Raw genomic sequence first — 27,276 nt, 5'->3', positions numbered from 1 at the left:
CAAATTCTGTGGAACATCACCGATTACAGACTTCCAGTCTGAGAAACAACTTCCCATTACCACCCTCTGTCTCCTATCTTAAAGCCAATCTTGCACCCAATTGGCAAGCATGCACTGAATCCCATGTCATCTAACTTTACCAATTAGTCTACCACTTCTTACTAGGTTTTCTTGTGTTTTCTCAACTTTGATACATGAGATGTGAGAGAATGAATCTGTAACATGCCATTTTTCAATTACAACAGAAAGTTGCACAAACTTGGCTCGGTACTTTGGAAATTTGAGGGCTGATTTGAAGTATAAAAAGGATCAAAATATATTTTCATGCACAAATTATCTCTCCCCAAAAGGTTGCGAATGCTGGATGAAATGTGAATTTCAAAATGGCCATTGACAGATTTTTTTTGAGAAGAATACCAAAGAATAGCTTTAAATTAAGGGGTGGTAGGTATAGGACCGATGTTAGCGGTAGATTCTTTACTCAGCGAGTCGTGAGTTCATGGAATGCCCTGCCAGTAGCAGTGGTGGACTCTCCCTCTTTATGGGCATTTAAACGGGCATTGGATAGGCATATGGAGGATAATGGGCTAGTGTAGGTTAGGTGGGTTTGGATCGGTGCAACATCGAGGGCCAAAGGGCCTGTACTGCGCTGTATTCTTCCATGTTCTATGTTCTAACACAGATCAGTCATGATCTAACTGAATGGTAAAAGATGTTTGACAGGATCAATAGATTACTCTTGTTCCAATTTTAAATGGTGAGAGGACATTAACCATAGAAGTGATAAATTGACCCAAACATCCTTTAAGATCAAGGTAAACACTTAAAGATGACACTCAGTGGAATGTTTACTTCTGAAGTGTTATACTAACTTAACAGCATTACATTTTTGTTGTTCTTTATGAACACTTTTCCCTGTTCATGCTCTGTAACTTCTTTCAGCTTTTCTCATTGAAAAATGAACTTGCGGTCACCACAATGCTAGGTGATAACCTTTGTCTATGTTCTTCACACACTACACTCAGTGATTTATTCCTCTCCAATCCCACTGTGATTAAGACTCTCATTATTGCATCTTTCTATCTGGTCTCAGGACTTCCTCTTCTCCCGCTTCTTGGTAGTCCCACCTCTATGACTTGTCTCACCACATTTCATTTCTTCTCATTAATAGATCACCATGCTATTTCAATCTCAACTCAGCCATTTTCTTTGAGGGCTCCAAATCTTCACTAATCTCGATAAGTCAAAAACTATGAACCAGCTTTTACTCCATACATGCAAACCTCTGCAACTACAAAGCTGAAAAGAATAAATATTTTTAACAAGAGTTTCAATCTCACTGAGGTGGCTTCAGGCCAATCATTTATCATAATGTACTCTGACAACACTGTTTGTATGTTAGTAGCTGTCACAAATCGCATCACAGAAACTGAGAAGATCTACAACATTCTAAAAGGAAAAAGTCATATATACTGTCCAAAATACTTGAAATAGAAGTAACTTCAAACAATTATTTCCCCAATTAACACAAACGCAAGTAAACCCTTATGTGTCAAGTTACGATCTTTCCACTTCACCCAGTCCCAGGTGTATACATTAGATTGCTGTAGTTTTCTCATGTAGGTTTATTAATCTAAAACAAATATCCAACATTATCAGAATGGAATGAATGAAATTGCCAAATAACCACCATATATACTCGTGTATAAATCAATCTCTTGTATAAGTTGACCCCTTATTTTGGCCAAAAAGTCTTGTATTTTCTATATATCTCGTGTATAAGTCGACAACCACATTACAAACCTCTTACAAAGTTCCCTTTAATTAATTTTTCTGAAATTTCATAGATTTTTCAGAAAGTATCTGCTTAATGAAGAAAATAAGTCAATGTTCACACTAACCCATTTAAACAAAATTGCATTCATTCATTCCTATCGGTAACTCTATTCATTGCTCTTTGTTTACTATTTCACATCTCTATTCATTCATGACTATTTACCATATTTGGTTTACTACAGCATGTTTTAATTCATTCAGACTGGTACTAAGTCTATCGGTATTTATCAACTTTAAAAATGGCAAGTTACCACACTATCATATGAAATTAGTGGGAAATAGTTATTGTGGTAGAGCCTGGAAGGCCGTCCATTATCATCTCTAACTATGATGATACAACTTTATATTCCGTCTATAATGGAATATAACATGTCAAACTATTTGAAAGGAACATTATTGGGGGAAAAAAATGACAGTTCTCCCCAACCATGCCCACACTTGTTGTTTGGGGGGGTGGGTCGGGGGGGGGGGGGGGGGGGGGGGGCCGGAGGAATGAGAGTGAGGCGCAGTTTGAGACACCTCGTTCCCTTTCTGCTGGTTAAAGTGTTACCTGCTGGGGGATGTGAGGCGGTCACAACTGCCACTCATTAATCAGCGGTTGAGTGAGCTGCTGTGTAACAGGGCCTTTCCTCTATTCCCCCTATAGCTACCCTCCCCCTCTCTTCTCCTCCTTCCCTTCCTCAATTTGGCACTAGGCGATGAACCTCCAGTGCCTTCCATCAGCACAGCCCCGAGCAAGTGCAAGGTGGGGAGGCAGTGAGGTCACCTGTCTCCAATGACATCACTGCCTCAGCTTGATTGGCAGCCACAAGCCAATCAGAGCTGTGGCCTGTGGGCAAGGAACCCGCCCACCCGAACGTCACAGAGTGATTGGAACTCCATGTACTGTATCAGAGGATGTAGCAAATTGAGGAAAGTTTGTGTTCTTGACTCAGACCTGGCAGGAGGTTGGACAGTAGAAGGTTAGGAATCTGTAAGAATTTAGGATTCTTCTTTACCCGGGATTAGTTGTGTGATCAAATTGACTTCTGATAATAATACAGTATTTCGAACTGCAGCAGGAATTTCAGTCCCTAGAAAACAATACCTTGTATATAAGTCAACGCCCCTAACTTCATCTTTAAAAAAGTCTGTCTTCAATATTCGACTGATACACAAGCGTATACAGTACTTATTAAAAATGAATTTCTTCATACATCTAACAAAGGATACCAAAAATATTAAGAGGCAAGGAAACTTCAAGTGTTTTCACCAAATTCATCAGACAAAATAACAAAAAAAACCTGACTTTATATGAAGGTTCCATAGAGGTATTGTGTTATAATCCTGGACAAGACTGCCAAATTTCATTGTGATCCAGTTTGGGACTAATAATCTTTTCAGTTAAAATAAATATACTTTCTCAGCTGCAAAGAAATGCAGCTCTTGGGCATATTAGACCCCCATTCTCAGCTGCACTGAAGTTCCATTTTCTCTCACAGCCAACTTCTTTTCAGCTGATAAGTGTGGCAAATCTTCTAAGTCCCAATCGCTGAGCAGTATAGACATTACTAAAAGGGATACATTAGCTGCATGGAGCTTCTTTTCCTGCTCTTTACTTTGACGTGCTGTTCACCGAGTCTCAAATTATTTTTTGGTGACCGTTTGAGATCCTCCAAATCTTACCCTTGTTACTAGACACACATATATGTTTCAAACAATGGAACATCTTGTGCCTCAAATGCCACAATTCTCCAGCTTATACAGTGCAAATAGGTACAAAATAGATTTTATCACAAGTCATGAAATAATGTAAAACTTGCCATAAATAGCGAAATAATTTAAAAACTTGCCTCGCCTCTGTGCTATCTGCAAGTGTCCTGTAGATAAGTATTGCTCCAGATCCTGTTGAAAGGCTTCTTCAAAAAATTTTTGCCGCTCTTTCAGTTTCAGCTGCTGTGTGTTCTCCATATCTCGCACCTTCTGAGCATGTTCACTGTCCAACTCAGCTGGAATAGAAAAATCAATCTTTGATATAAACTATATGAATCAGAATGAGAGTCCTAGTTACATAGATCTATCCCCAATCACATACAACCTGCAAGAATAAAAAGTGATGTAAAACAGGATTAGATTAGATTACATTACATTACATTACATTACATTTCAGTGTGGAAACTAGCCCTTCGGCCCAAGTCCACTCTGACCCGCCGAAGCGCAACCCACCCATACCCCTACATTTACCCCTTACCTAACACGATGGGCAATTTAGCATGGCCAATTCACCTGACCTGCACATCTTTGGACTGTGGGAGGAAACCGGAGCACCCGGAGGAAACCCACACAGACACGGAGTTGCAACTCTGTGTGACTCATCCTCAAAGTTACTAGCAATAATCAAATAACAAACTGCTCTTAGATGTCCACAGGATTCTATATGGTCTAGTACCTCCAGCTAATAGATCATGTTATGCTGCATTATATTTATCAGAGAAGAACTATGCAATCCAGCACTTTTTTTTTATTGTCACTCAGGACTTTTTGTGTGAACCTTAAGTGCAAACCAACTACAAAAGCTAGTTCCCTCCCTATACAGATTCAGTAAATGCAGGTGATGTGCATTTGAAACCGTTTTACATCAAAATGAGACTTATAGTAAACCACAACTGTCTGATTCAAAATTAAAAGGTGCTACAACAACGCAAGCTGGATCAAAGCATATTTTTTCCAATTTACTACTCGCGTGAAGAAGGAAGAACGTGTTGGCTGGAGAGTTCAATTAACCTATTCGCAAAAGAAATAATTTTGAAGTACAGTCTGTACTGCCATAACAAGTGTTTCTTCAACGCGAATTGGCTTTAACGTGATTCCGGCTGTGTTACTTTAAGTGGCACAGCTATTGTGCGATTTTCTTATAAAACGAAATCGCACAAGAACAGAACTATTACATTATATCAGAACTGATTGTAGATTGATCTGCCTAATTATAAAATGACAGCTCTACAGTTTATAAAGAATGTCACTTTACTGTGCCTTTGTAAACAGAATTGTAAAGAAAACGAATGGACTGTGACATCAGAATTTGTAATTAATAGAGAGTTCTAGTTGATAAAATGCAGACTGGGATTGAACAGCCATGCTAAGATTGTGTCTACTTTTATTTTCTCCAAATTCACTAGATGGATATAGTTTTGTCTCTCAATAAGCATGGTTTAAAACATCCAAATTTTCTGCAGCTGTTTTTACTCCAAGGCATAACTCTCAATAGGAAATAACTATGTCTGCTTCTGAAATTCTTTCATTTTTCTGGTCTTTCTGTACATTTTACATTCTTTTATGTGGACATATATTACAAGGTCTCAGGTCCTTTATTTTGCAGTAATATCTATTTCGACGCTTCCACGTTCGACTCATTATGTTTTTCTACCAACTGTTACCCCCTTCCCACATACTTCTTTACATTTTCAATATTTTCTTAGCCCATTTTTCTCTACCTCCACTTCCTTTTATATTACAATTCATTTTTCTTTGTTGAGATTACACTGACCTGATACATTCATGCTGATCTGATTAACAGTTAGTTGCTACTGTTTGATCTGTCAAGGACCTTTGGCTGCCTCATTCCTTCCATACAGTTTATTCTCAAACCAGTGCTTTGTGAATTGGATCTTGCATTCCGGTATTCCAGTTTCTTTTAGTGCGGATGCTGAGAAGACTGAAGTTGTTTTCAAATACAACTCAATCTAGTTACCATCTAGTTACCATCTGAGGCTGAATCAGGCTGTGTGTAACCTCTTGTCTTATTTGATAGCAACATGATCATCCAACCAAATTCCCTTTCCATCATTAAGACTGCCTAACTTCTGTTTTAAAACATTACTCAACTCACACTGTCACTAACCAGTTGTGAATGGTATAATCGTTTTTTTTAACCTCTAGATTTGACTGTTTCACTGTCAGTAAACTAGAGATCATCCAGAATTCTGCTGTCTGTAACCTAACTTGTGTTAAGTCACATTCACTAACATCCTTGTGCTCATTGACTAAGGTTAACTTGCAATAAATATTGTCCGGCTCTTGTCTGAAGGGGGGACGTACTGGATTTGAAATGTTAACGTTGTTTCTCTCTCCATAGATGCTGCCAGACTTGCTGAGTTTCTCTAGCATCTACAGTATTTTATTAGGTTAGCTTGCAGTCTAGCAACAGCTGATTGTCAAATGCTTATCCTTACTTTTAAATCCTTGATAGTCTTAGCTCCCTCACCTTTGCAATCTCCTCTGGCGCCATAATCCTTTGGGAGATTTCCAAGTCTCTTCAAGTTGGGCCCTGGGTGCAACCCTGATTTTAATCACTCCACTCCAGGCGATTGTGTTTCAAAGATCTAGATCTTAAACTCTGGAATTTCCTCCTTAAATTTTGCTGAATTTCTATATCGCTCTTACCTCTTTCAGATACTCATTAAAAATGACCTCATCAACCAAGCTTATGACTAAGTGTCTTTTTCATGTGGGTCAGTATCTAATTTTGCTGGAATTCTTCAAAATTCTTTACTTCTTCAAAATGTTTTACTACATTGATGCTATATAAGCACAGTCCATTTCTTCTGACATTTGACTCACTAATATATTATCCATTGCTGGGCATTCATAAAAATGATGTCCACATATTATAATAGCAACAAAGACCTCATATCCATGTCATTCAATTAGAGCATAGTATTGAGCTAACATTCAGCTATTTATCTACCGTAGCTCCATATCATAAGAACATCAGATTGAGGAGTTTGCGAGGCAGCTCCATGAGCTGGCTGTACCATTCGATAAAATCATGGCCAACCTTCTATATCGTTCCACTTTCATGGCCAATCTCCATAATTTCAGGATCTTTTAGTGTCCCTTCCAATCAACGTCACCTTTGCTATGAAGCGTTCACAGCCATTTAGGACAGAATATTTCAGAGCCACCACCCTCTGAGTGAAAACGTTTCTTATTATTACAATAATCCAGTTTATGAGGTCTTTAACTTAAAATGATCTGTTTAAAGTCTACCTGACAGCAAGCCTGAACACATTGACTGTTAGAGCTTAAAAGGTAAAAACAATGACTGCAGATGCTGGAAACCAGATTCTGGATTAGTGGTGCTGGAAGAGCACAGTAGTTCAGGCAGCATGTACTCTATGCTACTTTCTCCCCACCCCCACCCTCCTCTAGCTTATCTCTCCACGCTTCAGGCTCACTGCCTTTATTCCTGATGAAGGGCTTTTGCCCGAAACGTCGATTTCGAATTACTTGGATGCTGCCTGAACTGCTGTGCTCTTCCAGCACCATTAATCCAGAGCTTAAAGGTAGCCTAGATTGCTTAAACTATAAGCAAGTGCAAGGTGTTTACAGTGGGAAATAACTATTATGATCTCAGCTGGTGTTATTAGTGGACAAGACAGATCCAGACTAAAATTTGGCTTGATAGATCATATTTCTTTTGGTTTTAATGAGGTGGTTTTTCACTGAAACATAAGCACACAATGCTGTAGATTTATTTTCAAGAATAAAGCACAACTTTATTATGCAAAAGTAAAGATAAAATAGAATAAGCCAAGCTATTTACATGAGACAGGTTACAGATTTTAAAACACATTCCAATTAGTCCTACCGGGACTCCCCTTTCTAATACTCTCGCCAGAGAAAATTCTCTTCTCTATTACATCTATAGGGTTTAATTTAATGGTAGCTTCAATTTCTGGTCTTGAGATTCTAATACGCTCTTGAGTATTCACACAATGAAGCGTAGACTTGTCTCACTTCAAAATAACTCCTCAAAGTTTTAACCAAACACTTCTGGTCTGGAACTTTCAAACTATTATCCTTCCACTGAGGCAACCTATTTCTTAGCAGTCTTACACATCCAGCTACAGCCAGGACTTCCACAAACAAAAACCAAAAAGGGTTTTCCGAACCATGCCACTGCCCCAAAACTTAAGAAAATAACAATTTCAGATGTTCCTAGGTCATCGAAAGCCTGTTTACCCTGTTTGTAAAACTCAGCCAATGAAAACTAAACCTAATTACTTTACAGAGATGACACTCTCCCATGCTGCTTTTAAAATAAATCACCTTGGTTGCAGAAATACATTCAAGTTAATCATTAAACATCTTCTTACGTACCCAGATGTATAATCTCATGTGCCACTCTTTCTAAATTTAAACTCTAAAATAAGTTATATTAAAATTATATAATCTCCCACCTTACACCACACAACAGCAGAATATTTGTGTTAAGTGGATGGATCATAATCTCCGAAGTCCCAGAAAAATTGAGATTGTTGGGTTGTAAACTAGTGTGCTTTAAACTGTCCACTTGCTTCTGAGTTAAAAGAGAATTGGCATATCAAACATAGTTAAACCATAATTTCAACTTGGATATAAGACCCATGTAATTCATGTTACCATGGAGATTTGGTGTGAGAGGGGAAGCGTTTGAGAAGTTCTTGAAAACTCAGATACAGTTACATCATCAGGATCTAGGAGTGGGGTGGGCAGCTATTGGCAGCAAAATGATGTGGTTTGCTATGGAGGAATGTAAATGGGAGTTTAGTGAAAAATATCAGAAATTAAAGGAAACAAAGAATTGTGGTAAGCCAGAGGACTGAGAAAGTTTTCAAAGTCAACACAAGATAACCAAAGAACTCCCATTGCCCAAAGATGAGCAAGCCAGATAGACTGGCCACATTAAATTGCACCATAGTGGCCAGGAATGTGCAGGCTGGTGAATTAGCCACAGTAAATGCAGGGATACAGGGATTGAATAGGTGTATGGGATTACGAGAGATATTCTTTGGGGGTTAGGTGGGCCAAATGGCCTCTTGCTGCACTGCAGGGATTCTGTTAAGAATCCTTGGTCCAAATATAACATCCAGTTAATAAAAGGTAAGGAGACAAAGAGAGAGTCACTATATGCTGTTCTGAACTAGAGGCAGCTCTGAAGAAAGTCACCAGATTTAAAAATTAACTCTGCTATCTCTCCACAGATGCTGCAAAACCTGCTGAGTTTCTCCAACAATTTCTGTTTCCGATTTCTAGCATCCATAGTTCTTTGGATTTTTTTAAGCTATAAGCTAGTTAGCTTAACATCTTTGATTGGAAAAATATTAAAGTTTAACGTAAGGAATGTAATAACAAGGCATTTAGAAATACATAATGAAGCAGAAATCAGCATGGCTTCATGGAAGGGAAACCATGCCTGACAAATTTGTTAGAATTCTTTGAGAAGGTAACAAGCAGGATAGATAAAGAGGAACCAGTAGACCAACATAGTTAGATTTCTAAAAAGTATTTGAAAAATTACTGCACATCAAGGCTATTTTAAAGAGCCCATGATGTGGTGTTGGCATATTAACATTAATACAGGCTTGGCTAACGAATAGAAGACAGCTGGAAGAAAAGGGGATGCACTCAGAATGGCAACCTGTAACACAGGAATTAGTGCTAGGGGCACAATTATTTACAGTACATAGTAATGTGTTGGATGAAAAAAGTGAATGTATTATCTTCAAGCTTGTGGATGCTACAAAATAGGTGAGAAGGTAATTAGTGAGGTTGACAGTGCACAGGGGCAATACAGACAGGTTCAGTGAGTGGGCAGATGGAGTGTAAGATTATTTAAATGGGGAAAGACTGCAGCAAGACACAATAGAGAGGGGTTTGGGATATATGGGTGCATGAATCACAAAAAGCTATCACCCAAGTTCAGAGGATAACTTATCTAAGATACACTAGCATTGCAGGTCGTCCACAGAAGGATTACTAAGTTGATCCTGAGTATGGAAGGATTTTCTTATGAGGGAGGTTGGGTCGGTTGGGCCTAAACTCAATGAAGTTTAGATGAGGTGATCTTATTGAAACATATAAATTCTTAGGGGGCTTGACAGGGTAGCTGTGGAAAGGCTGTTTCCCCTTGTGGGACAATCTAGGATCAGAAGACACTTCTCAGAATCAAGGGTTTCCCATGTAGACAGAGGTGAGGAAGAATTTCTTCAGACAGTAGTGCATCTGTGGAATTTTTGTTAACCACAGAGAGCGTTTGGATAGTAATGATCATGGTTTTGAAGGTGTTGTGTAAAGGAGCCTTGGAGAATTGCTGTAATGCATCTTGTAGAAAGAATACTGCTGCTACTAACCATCAGAGGTAAAAAGGCTGAATATTTATAGATCTGGTGCCAATGAAGCAGGCAGCTTTGTCGTGGACTCTATGCACTAAAACACTTAAATCCCTCTGCATCTCAGAGTTCTGCAGCCATTCTCTATTTAAGTAATAGTCTCCTTTTTCATTCTTCCAGCCACATTTTCCCACACATTTTGATTCTTCCTGTTTTGTCCCTCATCAATATTTTCTCAATTGAATTACTTCCTTTAATATATTTAAATATTTATCCTGTTATAAAGTATTATTAATAAAAGTTATGCTTAAAAGAGAATTTTTTTTGCCAAGAAGTACACACATTACACGCAGGACTGACTATTTGTAAAGTGATCTTTTCCCCTAATGTGCTTACAATGGATGCCCAAACTTGCAGAGAAACAAAAGTGACAGGACGTTTGGTTCAGAAGATCCATGCAGCAGTGTTTATTGCCCACATGAGTCTTTGCCTATCCTCCAGCTTAGCTCATCAACACATCTTTTTGTTTCTTTTTCCAGGTGTTAGCACTGCTGCCTCTCAGCGTCAGAGACCCGGTTTCGATTCCAGCCTTGGACGACTGACTGGGTGGAGTTTAAACAGTCTCCCCATGTCTGTGTGGGTTTCCTTCAGGTGCTCTGGTTTCCTACCACAATCCAAAGACGTGCAGGTTAGGTGAATTGGCCAAGCTAAATCGCCCATAGTGTTCAGGGATCTGTACGTTAGTTGCATTAGTCAGGGGAAATGTTTAATAATAGGGTAGGGTAATGGATCTGGGTGGATACGCTTTGGAGGGTCGGTGTAGACTTGTTGGGCCGAAGCGCCTGTTTCTACACTATTGGAGTTCTAATTCTAATTCTAAGCTAATATCCCATTAACTGCATTTATGTCATTTGATTCAACTGCACCTTCAATGGGTGAGTTCCACTTTTAATTTGTGAATGAAATAATGGACAAAAACTCTTGGCTTTGCTGGTCATGCTTTCAAGGGCTCCCAGTCAGAAACACCTAAAATCTAAACTAAAGAGAAGCCTGAAATGAAGAAGTGCAGATTTCCTGTCAATGGCTTAACTAAAACCTGGTACAAATTGGACTGACTATTCAATGGTAAAAGCACATTATTTAAGAAAAGTCAAACATTAAAACAGTTGCTGTTAGCATGCAAACCCTTCAATTATAGCAAACTATTTATTGAATATTGCAATGTTTTTACCTCAACCACCTTGACTAAAGTACACCACTTCACCTGACATTTAAAAACATGGGAGGAGTGGCTTCCATTGCTGTCGAATTCGGTTTGAGAAAGTGAGTGAACTGATTTATTTGGGCAGCCACTGATCCAGAGACACTACACATGTACTGTCTCCCACCCGCCCTCCTCTAACCAAAAAAAGACTCTGAGGTGTGTTGATAAGGTAAGGCTTTTCTATTTCTTCTTTATCGCGTGATTGGTTAAAAATTTACTTTCTTTTTTAATTTATCTATTGATTGGTTATTTTAAAAAGACCATCGCAGAGAAGTATTAAAAATTGTTTAAGTCAAATTTGTATAAGCAATACAGTAAATAACTAAGTAGAGATGGCTGGGCAGGTGATGTGCTGTAGCTGTATGATGTGGAAGCTGGCTGATCCCATTGTGAGCTGCAGTGACCACATCTACAGCAAGTGTTGGTTGCTGGAAGAACTCTGGTTCAGAGTTGATGATCTGGAATCTGAGCTTCAAACACTGCAGCACAGCCAGGAGGGGGAAGAGTTACCTGGACACTTTGTTTCAGGAGGCAGTTAACACCTGGTGGTTAAGTAATTCAAGTTCAGTCAGTGATCAGGGACAGCAAAGTGTGATTGCAAGTGAGGCCGGAAGGGGGATCCTCAGTTTAGGAGTGGAGGAGCCACAGCTTTTGATGTTATCCAACTGATAGGAGATACTTGCTCCCTGTGTGGATGAGGAAAAAGGGCTGCAGGGAGAATGAGCCAACTGACCATGGCACCATGGTACAGAAGGCCATTCAAAAGGTGGGGTGGGGGATCAAAAAGACAAGTGGCAGTTATAGGGAATTCTATAATTAGGGAGATAGATAGAATCCTTTGCAAGCTGGATTGGGAGTCCCGCATGGTGCGTTGCCTGCCCAGTGCCAGGGTGCAGGACATCTGACCGGCTTGAAAGGACATTGGAGTGGGAGGGGGAGGATCCAATTATTGTGGTCCACGTTGGGACTAACAACATAGGCAAAGCTGGAATGGAGACCTGTTTTGGGGTTATCAAGCACGAGGAATGAAATTAAGGAACAGGTCCTCGAGGGTTATAATCTCCAGATTACTACCAGGAGCACATGCAAGTAGGTTTATGGATAAGAAAATTAGTGAAGTAAACACATGGTTAAGGGAATAGTGTGGGAAAGAGGGGTTCCATTTCATGGGGCAGTGGCATCAGTTTTCGAATTGGGGGAGCTATAGCAATGGGATTGTCTCCACCTGAACTGATCTGGAACCAGTGTTCTAACGAAAAGGATAAATAGGGTGGTCACTTGTACTTTTAACTAATGAGTCGAGGGGCTGGGGGTGGGGGGGGGGGGGGGGAAGAGAGAAACGACAGGAAGTATGAGGTAAATTATAAGGTAAGCAGCAGGTATGTGTGCACGAGGGTTTAAGTTCAAGACAGACTATGAAAGAAGTAAAAAGGAAGGATAACTCAGGAGATATTATTAGAGATGTTTGAAATTATGAGGGTAAGAAAGCTAGCATAAAGGCACTTTACCTGAGCGCTCATAGCATTCATAACAAGGTTGATGAGTTAACAGCACAAATCATCGTGAATGATTATTATTTAATAGCCATTACAGAGACACATTTACAGGATGGTCACGACTGGGAGTTCAATATCCAGGAGTATCAGACTATTCATAAGGACAGCAGGAAGGTAATGGAGGTGGTGTAGCTCGAATATTTAAAGACAACCCCAGGGTAGTGCTGAGAGATGATGCAAGTTCTATGAAAAATAAGTTTGAATCCATTTGGGTGGAAGTTAGAAATTCTAAAAAGAAAATGTCATTGATAGGCATAGTCTATAGGCCACCAAATAATAACATCACATTGGGGTGGGCAATAAACAAAGAAAAAACTAATGCCTGTAAAAATGGTACGGCAATTATCATCAGGAATTTAATCTATATGTAGATTGGTCAAACCAGCTCAGTCAGGATAGCCTTGAGGAAGAGTTTGTTAAGTATATCTGTGATAGTTTTCTTGAACAGTATGTAATGGAACCAACGAGGGAGCAAGCTATCCTAGATCTGGTCCTGATGAAGGGCTTTTGCCCGAAACGTCGATTTCGAAGCTACTTGGATGCTGCCTGAATTGCTGTGCTCTTCCAGCACCACTAATCCAGAATCTGGTTTCCAGCATCTGCAATCATTGTTTTTACCTGTGTAATGAGACAGGAATAATTAATGACCTCATAGTTAGGGATCCTCTTGAAAGGAGTGATCACAGGATGGCTGAATTTAGAATACAGATGGATAGTGTGAAGATAAAATCCAATACTTGGGTCCTGTGCTTAAACAAGGGAGACTACAATAGGACGAGGAAGGACTTGGTTAAAGTAGACTGGAAATTTTTTTTATGATGAGACAATTGATGAGCAGTGTAGGACTTTAAAGGCAATTTTTCAAAGTGCTCAATCAGAGTAAGTTCTGGCATCAACTTACTTTTTTACCAGATCAGAGAAAAGCAAGAATAGATCTGATAGATTTCTTCAAAGCCTCACTGTGTTGAAGTTGGAAAGGAAACACATCTGCCGATTTGCAAAGTAAGTAATTAACGTTTGTGTAGTAATTCATTTTCACCTGTAAGATATTGGTTTATATTGAGATATTGTGGTGCATTTGGTAGTTTGGCTGCCTCAGCGTCAGAAGCTCTAGGTTTGAATTCCACACCAGGAATTAATGACCAAGGAAAGTGTGTGTTTATAGTATGTCCAAAAGATTGATTATCAACATGGAAATCTTCCTGTCATGGCAATGGCAAATGTAGGAGTGGGAGAGACTTATCATCAGCCATGTGCTGGAATGAAATTTGGAGCATTCACTGTCATTGTGTAGCACTTGACTATAACATGCTTCTAAAAATGCATGTACCCACACAAACTTGACCTCCCTAACTGAGTTATAACACACGAATACCAAATATCAGTTAACATGCCAGGGAGCCGATGAAATCCACTCTTCCGGTTCATGTGTGAAACAAGAGAATGGTGAGAGTGAGGGTAGGGCTGATCAGGGATAGTGGAGGGAACTTGTGCCTAGAGTCAGAGAAGGTAGGGGAGGTCCTTAACGAATACTTTGCTTCAGTATTCTGTAGAGAAGGGGACCTTGTTTATTGTGAGGACAGCATGAAACAGGCTGATGTGCTCAAACAGGTTGGTGTTAAGAAGCAGGATGTGCTGGAAATTTTGAAAACGTGAGGATAGATAAGTCTCCTGGGCCAAACGGGATATACCAAAAGTTACTACGGGAAGCAAGGGAGGAAATTGCTGCATCTTTGACAATGATCTTTGCATCTTCGACAATGATCTTTGCATCTTCACTGTCGACTGGAGTAGCATCAGATGATTGGAGAGTGGCAAATGTTATTCCCTTGTTCAAGAAAGGGACACGGATAACCCTGAGAATTACAGACCAGTCAGTCTTATGTCAGTGGTGGGCAAATTATTGGAGAGGATTCTGAGAGACAGGGTTTATGATTATTTGGAAAAGCATAGCTTTATTAGAGATAGTCCACATGGCTTTGTGAGGGGCAAGTCATGCCTCACAAGCATTACTGAATTCTTTAATGGCGTTGCAAAACATATTGATGAAGGTAGAGCAGAAGATGTGGTGTATGTGGATTTTAGCAAGACTCCCCATGGTGGGCTCATTCAGAAAGTAAGGAGGCATGGGATACAATGAAATTTGGCTGTCTGGATCCAGAAATGGCTAACCCATAGAAGACAGTAGTAAATAGACAGTATTCAGCCCGGAGCTCAGTGACCAGTGGTGTTCTGCAGGGATCTGTTCTGGGATGTCTGCTCTTTGTGATTTTTATACATGACTTGAATAAGGAAGTGGAAGGATGGATTAGTAAGTGGGTAGTTTGGAGGGCTGTTTTAAGTTCCAATGGGACATTTAAAGGATGCAGAACTGGACTGACAAGTAGCAGCTGGAGTTCAACCTGGAAAAGTATGAAGTGAATCATTTTGGAAGGTCGAATTTGAATGCAGATTACAGGGCTAAAGGCAGGATTCTTGGCAGTGTGGAGGAAAGAGGGATCTTGAGGTGCACGTCCATAGATCCCTCAAAGCTGCTACCCAAGTTGATAGGGTTGTTAAGATGGCGTATGGTGTGTTGGGTTTCATTAGCAGGGGATTGAGTTTAAGAACTACAAAGTTATGCTGCAGCTGTATAAAGCTTTGATTAGACCACAATTGGAATAACGTGTTCAGTTCTGGTCGCCTCATTATAGAAAGCTTTAGAGAGGGCACACAGGATATTTATCCAGGATGCTGCCTAGACTGGAGGGCATGCCTTATTAAGAAAGGTTTAGGGAGCCACAGCTTTCTCATTGGAGCAAAAAAGGATGAGAGGTGACTCGAGAGAGGTGTATAAGATGATGACAGGAATGGATAGAGTGGATAGCCAGAGATATTTTTCCAGGGTGGAAGTGGCTATCACGAGGGAACACACTTTTAAGGTGACTGGAGCAAATGTAGGGGAGATGTCAGAGTTAGGTTCGTTAAACAGTGATGGGTGCATGGAATGCCCTGCCAGCAGTGGGAGTAGTCAGATACATTACAGACATTTAAGCGACTCTTGGATAGCCACATGGTTGATAGTAAAATGAAAGGTATGTAAGTTAGTTTGATCTTCGAGTAGGATAAAAGGTCAGCACAACATTGAGGGCCATTGGGTCTGTACTGTTCTATGTTCTATTGTACTTCTTTTCAGTCAAGGCATTGATTCCTATTGCCGAGGAATCTTGTGTTTGAGGAAATGAATTAATCGTCTGGATAGATGTAGGACAATGATTTTAATGAACTTTGATTCTGAACTCTGAAAATTTTATTAAGTTTTTTTATAAATTAAAGACCGCTGCCTAAAATGGAGCTATGTCTTTTAAAAAAAACATAGATAAAAGTAGTAAAGGTAACATTTACTATTGACAGAATTATTGATGGCTACTTTATGTTCATACAAATTATATGCCAAATTTTGGGTAATAATATTGGAAATTATTTACATAAATGAACTAACCTGTATTTGTTCTAAATTTTTGAGAAGTTGAGAGTTTCAGATGTATGTAGTTTTACGTATCAGGTTGGAAAGTTACATCCTCATTTCGTGTGGTATGCACCGCTCTTGGATCTTATCCATTTATTGAGCTGCCCTTAGCTGTTACTCTCCTTTTCACTGGATTAGTGGTGCTGGAAGAGCACAGCAGTTCAGACAGCATCCAACGAGCAGCGAAATCGACATTTCGGGCAAAAGCCCTTCAATTACCTCTCCTTTTCACTGTCAGCATTTCTTTGTGTTTTTGAACTGTGCTTCTTTTCTGGATAGATTTTAGTATTCTGAAGGTTAAAGCTTGTCAACTCTCATTCAGTTTTATTTATTGCAATCTGAAGCACATGCATACTGAAATCTACTATCAGTACATAGCTGTTCTTTCTAATTTATATTTACTTCTGGCATGATTTTTTTGGATTGCTGAATTTCCTGCTCCCCAGCTGAAGAACCGTTGAGACTCTCTGCCTACCATGACAGTGCTACTACTAGTTAATCCTCCAAGGACTGTTGATTGGCTGTTCATGGCTCTCTTGCTCCTTACTTGGGTATAAGTCCCTTCTTGGAGAGCTGCCACACAATGGCCCCAGGAGCATCACAGAGAGTTTTGATGAAGAGGCTAAAAATTGGGAGGTTAAGGAGGGAACAGTTAAAGTGGAGAGGAATGCCAATATTGGTGGCAATCCCAATTTAGAAACCAGTCTCCATACATCATCTTCTTGCTTGAAGTCCAAGCAGGGTCATGTAGTGCTTTCCCCCTTTCCCTGAAAATTAAGGCCAGCAGGATGCAGCCTTTAAATTGCTAATAAAAATTGTCCCTTTCTGGGCCTCATTTGGGTGAGGGCAGGTATATCTCGCTAAGCCTTTCCTGCCCTGGCAGCAGGGCCATCCAGGGAATGTTAACGCTCATCTCCAGTCTGCAAGCCCACAGAGAAAACCTCTAAAATTCTGCCCTATATGGAAAAAACAAAACAACCCAATAATTTACATAGCAAATTTCACAGCCTTAAATGTCCAAAAAGTACTGTACAATCAATTAAATTATTTTGAAATATATTCACAGTCATCACGTAGCATGTGGGAGCCACTTTGAGCTCAGCACAGTTGATCTACTTATATCCCTAACTGCACTAGTCCCTCATCCAAATAGTAGCAGGGCCTGGAGTCATAGCTTATGCCCAAAATGTCGATTCTCCTGCTCCTCAAATGCTGCCTGACCTGTTGTGCTTTTCCAACACCACACTCTCGACTGGAGCCATAGAGAAAAGCAAGGAATAAGTTCATGCTTTAAACCTCGGAGAGATAAGGAGGAAGTGATCAGAGGCAAAGCATTGGGGGAGGGAATGCATAGTTTAAATATTTATGACCAGTTTTGTTTCTTCAGGCTAGGATAGAGGGAAATCAGCAAAACAGAACAAAGTTAGAACATTGTGAGAGAGCAGAAACAGAGGTATGAGTTTTGCCAATGGCAGTGTATAATGTTAATCACCTTATCCTGTACTTACAATCTCTTAATGAAATTGTCCATAGTGTTCAGGGATGTGTGCGTTAGGTGGATTAGTCAGGGGTAAATATATAATAATAGGGTAGGGGAATGGGTTTGGGTGGGTTACTCTTAGGAGGGTCAGTGTGGACTTGGGCCAAATGGCCTGTTTCTACACTGTAGGGATTCTATGATTTTAAAAGGTGTAATCTGCCATGGGTGACTAAGAAACAAGGGAGGCTATCAAATTAAAAGAGAAGGCATACAAAATGGCTAAAAACAACATAAAACTAGAAGATTGGGAAAACTTTAAAGGTCAATAGAGAGCCACAAAAAGAGCTATAAAGAAAAGTAAGATAGAACATGAGAAAATAAAACTAGCACGAAATATAAAGACATAGCAAAAGTTTCTATAAATATATAAAATGAAAGAGTAGCTAAAGTAAACGTTGATCCTTTAGAGGATTTTGTGTCGATTATTACAGTGGAGGACACTAATAACATGCCAGTAATTGACAAAGAACCAAAGGTAAGTGAGCACCTGGAAACAATTATTATTGTGGAAGAGGTAGTATTGGCAAGCTGATGGAGCTAAGGATAGATAAGTCTCCTGGCCCTGAAAAAATGCATCCCAAGGTACTAAAAGAGATGGCAGGAGAAATAGCAAGTGTTCTGGTGGTAATTTTCCAAAATTCACTGGAGTCTGGGGCAGTTCCAGCAGATTGGAAAACAGCAAATGTGATGCCAAATGTCACAAATGTTTAAAAAGGTAGACAAAAGATGGGAAATTACTGACTGGTTAGTTTTATCTTTATAGTGGGGAAGATGCTCGAGTCGATTATCAAGGAAGAAATAGCAGGGCATCTCGACAGAAATAGTACCATTGGGCAGATGCAGCATGGGTTCATGAAGGGCAGGTCATGCTTAACAAACCTTTTGGAATTCTATGAAGACATTATGAGCAAGGTGGACAACGGGGACCTAGTGGATGTGATGTACCAAGATTTCCAAAAGGCCTTCAAACAAGGTGCCACACAAGAGACTGCTGCACAAGATAAGGATGCATGATGCTACAAGTAAAGTATTGGCATGGATAGAGGATTGGTTGACTAACAGGAAGCAAAGAGTCGGGATAAATGAGTTTTATTCTGCCTGGCATTCCATGACGAGTGGTGTGCATCTGGGATCGGTTTTGGGACCGCAATTATTTACAATTTATATACATGATTTGGAGTTGGGAACCACATGTAGGGTGTCAAAGTTTGCAGATGACACTAAGATGAATGGCAGAGCGAAGTGTGCAGAGGACTGTCAAATTTTGCAGAGGAACAAAGATACATTGAGTGAGTGGGCAAAGATCTGACAGATGGAATACAATGAAATAAATGTGAAGTCATATATTTTGGTCAGAGAAACAGTAAAAAGGATTATTACTTGAATGGTAAAAAGTTGCAGTGTGCTGCTATGCATAGGGACCTGGGTATCCTTGTGCATGAATCACAGAGGGTTGGTCTGCAGGTACAACTAGTAATTAGGAAGGCAAATGGAACTTTGTTCTTCACTGCTAAAGGGTTAAAGAGTTTAAAAGCAGAAAGATTATGTTGCATCTGTAGAAGGTGCTGGTGAGGCCACACCTGAAGTACTGTGTGCAGTTTTGGTCTCCTTACTTGAGAAAGGATGTGCTGGCAATGGAGGGGGTGCAGAGGTGGTTCACTAGATTGATTCCGGAGTTGAGGGGGTTGGCTTATGAGAAGAGATTCAGTAGACTCTGTTTATATTCCATGGAATTCAGAAGAACAATGGGGATCTTATAGAAACATATTTATTCCCTTCATAATTTTTAAAGATAGAAGTAGAGAGGATGTTTCCAAAGGCAGAAGAAGCTAGAACACGAGGGCATATCCTCAAGATTAGAGGGAGCAGATTTAGGACTGAAATGAGAAGGAACTTCTTCACTCAGGAGGCTTGTTAATCTAAGGACTTCCTCGCCCAGTGAAGTAGTTGATGCTACTTCAGTAAACATTTTTAAAGCTAAGGTAGATTTTTTTTAATCAATAAAAGGAATTAAAGGATATGGTGAGAGCGCAGTAAGTGGATCTGAGACCATTGAACATAGAAAAATACAGCGCAGTACAGGCCCTTTGGCCCTCGATGTTGCGCCGATCCAAGCCTACCTAACCTCCACTAGCCCACTATCCTCCATATGCCTATCCAATGCCCATTTAAATGCCCATAAAGAGGGAGAGTCCACCACTGCTACTGGCAGGGCATTCCATGAACTCACGACTCGAATTGAGTGGCGAAGCAGGCTTGAAGGGCTGGACGACCTACTCCTGCTCCTAGTCTTTCTGTTCTTATAGGCTCTTGTCTTTGTAGAAACCATCACCACTTTTCTTATTTTTTTCTTTTGCTTTTAGTTTGGTACTGTGAGTTGAAGTTAAAATTGAGCAGTAGCTTGCTTTAAAAAATAAAAAGAGGATAAAGACACATGTTGTATGTTTGAAATAAGTTTGGAAAATAATGCAATTAAATCACTGATGTAAAGGAACTGTAGACAAATCAGCATTGAGTTGCTATGCTTAGGGCTGGCAGCTGGTTAGATATTTAATTGGTCAATCAAGGGAAGATGGGTACTAACCAGACAACCAAAAGGATGTTAACTAAATTTTGGCTGGAGGCAGGACAACTTTTGGAAGTTTCTGAAGACTGCTTTATTTTGCTCTGCATCTAATTTTTCTCCAGTTATCAAAATTGTTGAATATTCTAAGTAAAGAATCTCAGTCTGTAGGAAATAAGTAAAATGTTTCAAGACAGTTGCTGAAACTGCATTAACTGATGACTTTGGACTTCAGGCAAGATACACAGTTATACTTGCCTATGAACAAGCCTATGTCAAAGTACTTCATGAAGGCTTGGCACCCATTGTTTGAAACTGTTTATTTAACTGGCAATTTACCATTCTTATATTTTCTTTTTCATTTATCCCTCAAACCTTGTCTGTCTGAGAGAGTGTGGTTGTTACCATCGAGAAAGATTGGGTTTTAAATCATAGATATTAATTAAATTACCTTGTTGTTTCTGTGTTCTGCCAAAGCTACATGATTAAGAACAAATTGTTAACTTTTCTTTAAGTTAGTTAATTAAGGAATCTAGCTTAAACTGTTGTCTCTGTATTTGGGGCTGAACATATAAATGCATGCATCTAAGTTATATTATCACCATACACCTACCAAAAGCACATTCTAGACTAAGATGGTCCCATAGTATAGCAGATAGCAGTCTGATATTGGAGGTACAGCTATAAATCAAAGCCACGTCTGATGCCGCAATAAATGTTGATCTTGGAAGCAGCCTAATTATCTTAATGCTTACAGCAGAAACTTCTGTCATACAACAGGAAGCAGCTGCATATTCAGTGACGGGGACACACCTTTTGGTTTTGAACCATATGATTATTAGAAAATGATTACCATTTCAACTTTTTTGATCCATCTGCTGTTGAACCATTTCATTTATTACTTAATTAGGGGAATACATCAGCAAACTGAACTATCTCAGCTGAATTTAAAATTCCAACACAGTTCATGCTAAATTTATGTCGTGACAGTGTTTATGAGTAACTTGCTTAATGATCCAGTAAAGTACTCGTTATACTTTTTAAAAAATCTATGACTCATTCTACCAACATTTCAACAACCATCTTTCATTCAATTTTATCTGGCACTTTGAATTAATCTAATTTAGTTATTTAACTTCTTTTGAATCATAACAGTGGCAAGATGGGCATCATTGTCATTATTTGATAACATGTGATGAGATGATTGGGTACCAACCACTGGTGGCTTGAGTAAAATGCTGCCATCAATCCTTTCTATGCTGGTATGAAGAGCTGTTCAGTAGTTTATGGTAGAAGATGGATCACAATTAAGTCTCAACAATAGAGGGTCATGCCTTCCAAAATGCCTTTGATAAGGTGCCACACGGGAGGTTGCTGAGTAAGGTGAGGGCCAATGGTGAGCTACTGGTATGGATTGAGGATTGGCTGTCTGACAGAAGGCAGAGAGTTGGGATAAAAAGGTTCTTTTTCGGAATGGCAGCTGGTGACAACCGGTGTCCTGCAGGGTTCAGTGTTGGAGCCGTAGCTGTTCACTTTATATATTAATGATCTGGATAAAGGGACTGGGGGGCATTCTAGCGAAGTTTGCTGATGATACGAAGTTAGGTGGACAGGCAGGTAGTACTGAGGAAGTGGGGAGGCTGAAGAAGGATCTAGACAGTTTGGGAGAGTGGTCCAGGAAGTGGCTGATGGAATTCAATGGAGCAAATGCAATGTCTTGCACTTTGGAAAAAATACAAGCATGGACTACTTTCTAAACGGTGAGAAAATTCATAAAGACAAAGTACAAAGGGATCTGGGAGTGCTAGTCGAGGATTCTCTAAAGGTAAACATGCAGGTTGAGTCCGTGATTAAGAAAGCGAATGCAATGTTGTCATTTATCTCAACAGGGTTGGAATATAAAAGTACCGTTGTGCTACTGAGACTTTATAAAGCTCTGGTTATGCCCCATTTGGAGTACTGTGTCCAGTTTTGGTCCCCACACCCTCTGGCACTGGACATACTAGCACTGGCACTGGAGCGTGTCCAGCAGAGATTCACACGGATGATCCCTGGAATGGTAGGTTTAACATACGAGGAATGGCTGAGGATCCTGGGATTGTATTCATTGGAGTTTAGAAGATTAAGGGGAGATCTAATAGAAACTTACGAGATAATACATGGCTTGGAAAGGGTGGACGCTAGGAAATTGTTTCCATTAGGCGAGGAGACTAGGACCCGTGGACACAGCCTTAGAATGAGAGAGGGTAAATTCAGAACAGAAATGCGGAGACATTTCTTCAGCCAGAGAGTGGTGGGCCTGTGGAATTCATTGCCGCGGAGCACAGTGGAGGCTGGGACGCTAAATGTCTTCAAGGCAGAGATTGATAAATTCTTGATGTCACAAGGAATTAAGGGCTACGGGGAGAATGCGAGTAAATGGAGTTGAAATGCCCATCAGCCATGATTGAATGACGGAGTGGACTCGATGGGCCGAATGGCCTTACTTCCACTCCTATGTCTTATGGTCTTATAGATAACAGGATACAGTTTTATTAACCTTTTCAACCTCTCCCTGCAGCAGGCTACTATCCCTGCCTGTTTCAAGATGGCCAACATCATCCCTGTGCCTAAGAAGGCTCATGCAGCATGTCTCAATGACTATCACCCAGTGGCCCTAACTTCAGTGGTCATGATGTGCTTTGAAAGGCTGGTCATGGCATTAATCAACTCCAGCTTCCCCATTACTCTTGACCCACTCCAATTTGCCTATCAGACCAACAGATCCACGTCAGATGCCATGTCACTTACCCTTCACTCCTCTCTAGAACATCTTAACACCAAGGACAGCTTCATAAGAATCCTACTTATTGACTACAGTTCAGCCTTCAACACTATTACCCCCACGAAACTGATTATTAAACTTAGTGATCTCGGACTAAGCCCCACTCTCTGCAACTGGGTCCTTGGTTTCCTGACCCACAGCCTACAATCAGTGAAGACTGGGGACAATATTTCATTCTCACTAACACTCAACACCCAGGGGTGCATACTCAGCCCCGTAATGTACTCACTGTATACCCATGACTGCATTGCCAAATACTAGACTAATGCCATTTACAAGCTTACTGATGACACCACCACAGCTGGTCAAATCACAGATGGCGATGAAACAGACTAAAGACGGGAGGTGGAAGACCTGGAAAAATGGTGCACTAAGAACAACCTAGCTCTCAATGCTGACAAAACCAAGGAACTTATTGTTGACTTTTGGCAGGATGGTACTCATGGCTCCCTACACAGATGTGGAACGAGTGGAGAGTGTCAAGCTCCTGGGAGCGGTCATCCATAACAAGCTTTCTCGGACTCTTCATGTGGACACACTGGTTGTAAAGGCACAACATGTCTTCTTCCTCAGGCAGCTGAGGAAATTTGGCATGACGGCAAATACCCTTGCCAACTTTTATAGGTGCACCAGAGAGCATTCTGTCTGGATATATCACTACCTTGAATGACAACTGTACCATTCAAGATTGGAGGCGGTTATAGAGCATGGTGAACTCGGTCCAGACAATCACAAAAGGCCAACCTCCCATCTATAGAATGCATCTACAGGCCCGCTGTAGGATCCATCCTACCCTGGGGAGAAGGTACAGAAGCCTGAATATACGCACCAGCTGGTTTCGCAACTCTCAAACTCTTAACATTCCCCTATACCTGTGTTCTTGTTTTTGCCGCTGTTAACAATTACTTACTATCTATGCTACTTAACTGTGTGATCTGCCTGTATTGTTCGCAAGACAAAGCTTTTCACTGTGCCTCGGTACACGTGACAATAAATTCAATTCAAATCAATTCAACTACATCTCAGTAACTATAAATAGGTTGCTTTAACTCTTCGGCATATCAGATATTACCAACAAAAGACTATGCCATCGAACTATCTGCTTGAACTGAGGTTCTACCTAGTGATTGGTATATAAGTGTGTGGAGATTCAGTTTAGCTCATCAGTTAATCTTTCACATTCCAGTATCATATACAATTTTGAAGATTCTTTTATGGTAAAAGGATCTGTTGATTAGAGTGCAATCAAAGTGTGTAAACAAATTAGAATTTCAGCGTTCTGAAAGTGCTACCATGGCTGCATACAGGTGTCTGACCACTGAACGGCTGACCACAGTGATAGAGGGGAAACTTAACCTGAGTTATGAACACATATGAACGGCAAACAACCAAAGTGACAAAAGAAGAGTAAAACGTGTAGGGATTTGTCGTCATCTGCAATGAACATCTTCAATGAGCAGTGGAAGCAGTTTGATTAATGTTGTGCAAGAGAACGCTGGACAAACTTCAAACAGACAAAGTATAGGGCTATCTCCACTTAACAGCAAGTACACGCAGAAAGGACTTGCTATATGATTCCATAATAATATAACTCATTCACCTAAAATTACATCAATAAAATGTATATTCTACATTTATATCATGGTGCATCAAGTGTTTAACTGTACCAAAAAAAACTAGAGAACAAAAAGATGAGTTCAGCCCAACTAATTTATGTTGGTACCTATACTTGACACAAGTTTCCAACTATCTCCATCAAACCCAGTCAGTATAACCTTCTCTTTCCCTCCCTCCTTTATTTAGCTTCCCTTTAAGAGCATCCACAAGGCATACTTTGAACATTGTGCATTAAACTGAAGACCTGATCCTGTCTAAACCTTATGTAGTTTAACTCAGGAAGTTTATCAAGTTTATTTTAGTTTTTTTGTAAACCATATTCCTATATTGATGTAAAGGTAATCAAATACAGTGTACAACTCAAAGATCACTGACCCCAAAACATTTTATTTTGTAGAATGAGAGCCTCTATTGTTCCATTAAAACTTCCGTTGTTTATGCAACCTTTGTTTCTGGGGTATAGCCTGGCACAGAGGGCTCAATTCTCCGACTGTGAAGATTAACTGTTCTACTGCAATGCTAGAATCATATGTCGCAGTTTAGTTGCTTTTTACTTGAATAATTAATGAATCATGGCTCTGTCTTGTGTCTAAGACTTTTGCAGATGCTATTTTGACTAGCACAGAAGAGAATGTTAAATCAATAATAAACTGTGAATTCAAAACAAGATTGATAACTAAACAATACCATTCTACAGTAAGTTAAAAATCACACAACACCAGGTTATAGTCCAACAGGTTTAATTGGAAGCACACTAGCTTTCGGAGCGACGCTCCTTCATCAGGTGATAGGAGGGCTCAATCGTAACACAGAATTTATAGTAAAGATTTTGCAGTGTGATGTAATTGAAATTATACATTGAAAAATTGAAAAGCTAGTGTGCTTCCAATTAAACCTGTTGGACTATAACCTGGTGTTGTGTGATTTTTAACTTTGTACACCCCAGTCCAACACCGGCATCTCCAAATCATTCTACAGTAAAATCTACTTGCATATAAGGTATGCCTCAAATTTGAGCATTCTTAAGGTTATTTATAAGTGCAGCATATGTGCAGAAAATTCAACAATTAGATATTATGTGCATTAATGAAAAATAAAAATATCTGGTTTTGATTTAACCTTAGCTTAAATACTGTCAGTATATACTTTAGGTCAAAATGTACTACAAGAAAATATTTGGCATAATCAACAACTTGCAATACAAAAGCTTGACAGGGTCCTTTTATTTTAGGTTTCACATATAAGATTTTGATCTTATATTTCATCACATTATAGAAGAGGAAGAAGAAGAGGAAGAAGAGGAAGAAGAAGAGGAAGAAGAGGAAGAAGAGGAAGAAGAGGAAGAAGAGGAAGAAGAGGAAGAAGAGGAAGAAGAGGAAGAAGAGGAAGAAGAGGAAGAAGAGGAAGAAGAGGAAGAAGAGGAAGAAGAGGAAGAAGAGGAAGAAGAAGAGGAAGAAGAGGAAGAAGAGGAAGAAGAGGAAGAAGAGGAAGAAGAGGAAGAGGAAGAGGAAGAGGAAGAGGAAGAGGAAGAGGAAGAAGAAGAGGAAGAAGAAGAAGAAGAAGAAGAAGAAGAGGAAGAGGAAGAGGAAGAGGAAGAGGAAGAGGAAGAGGAAGAGGAAGAGGAAGAGGAAGAGGAAGAGGAAGAGGAAGAGGAAGAGGAAGAAGAAGAGGAAGAGGAAGAGGAAGAGGAAGAGGAAGAGGAAGAAGAAGAAGAAGAAGAAGAAGAAGAATCCGTCAGTTAAGACAGCTCCATCATTTAACGAGATAGCGGCTGATTTGATCATCTTCAAATCCAATATCCTAACAACCCATGATTCCCCGAATGTTAAATACCTATCAATGCTAACTAAATCATTTCAGAGTGGTAGATAGAGTCATAGAGATGTACAGCATGGAAACAAACCCTTCAGTCTAACCCGTCCATGTCGACCAGATATCCCAACCCAATCTAGTCCCACCTGCCAGCACCCGGCCCATATCCCTCCAAACCCTTCCTATTCATACACCCATACAATTGCAGCATTTAAGAGACATTTGGATCAGCCTCCACCACATCCTCAGGCAGTTCATTCCATACACGTACCACTCTGCGTGAAAAAGTTGCCCCTTAGGTCTTTTTTATATCTTTCCCCTCTCACCCTAAACCTATGCCCTCTAGTTCTGGACTCCCTGACTCCAGGGAAAAGACTTTGTCTATTTATCCTATCCATGCCCCTCAATTTTGTAAGCCTCTATAAGGTCACCCCTCTGCCTCAGATGTTCCAGGAAAAACAGCCCCAGCCTGTTCAGTCTCTTCCTATAGCTCAAATCCTCCAAACCTGGCAACATCCTTGCAAATCTTTTCTGAACCCTTTCTAGTTTCATAACATCTTTCCCATAGGAAGGAGACCAGAATTGCATGCAATATTCCAACAGTGGCCTCACCAATGCCCTGTA

The 27,276-nt window shown here is 40.0% G+C and overlaps 1 protein-coding gene across 4 annotated transcripts in view; it reads right to left on the bottom strand.

Annotated features, from left to right (window-relative positions):
* Positions 1-27,276, bottom strand: part of dtnbp1a (dystrobrevin binding protein 1a) — a 193,436-nt gene that overhangs the window by 26,514 nt on the left and 139,646 nt on the right. For all 4 annotated transcript variants that reach the window (XM_072560825.1, XM_072560827.1, XM_072560826.1 and 1 more), the window contains one exon: positions 3,669-3,824. In XM_072560825.1, the coding sequence (XP_072416926.1) occupies positions 3,669-3,824 (156 nt within the window). The remainder of the gene's footprint in view (positions 1-3,668; positions 3,825-27,276) is intronic.

Source organism: Chiloscyllium punctatum, chromosome 41 (genome assembly GCF_047496795.1).
Source record: "Chiloscyllium punctatum isolate Juve2018m chromosome 41, sChiPun1.3, whole genome shotgun sequence".
Taxonomy (NCBI): domain Eukaryota; kingdom Metazoa; phylum Chordata; class Chondrichthyes; order Orectolobiformes; family Hemiscylliidae; genus Chiloscyllium; species Chiloscyllium punctatum.
The sequence above is the reverse complement of the archived record's forward strand: the minus strand, read 5'-3'. Positions and strand labels throughout refer to the sequence as shown.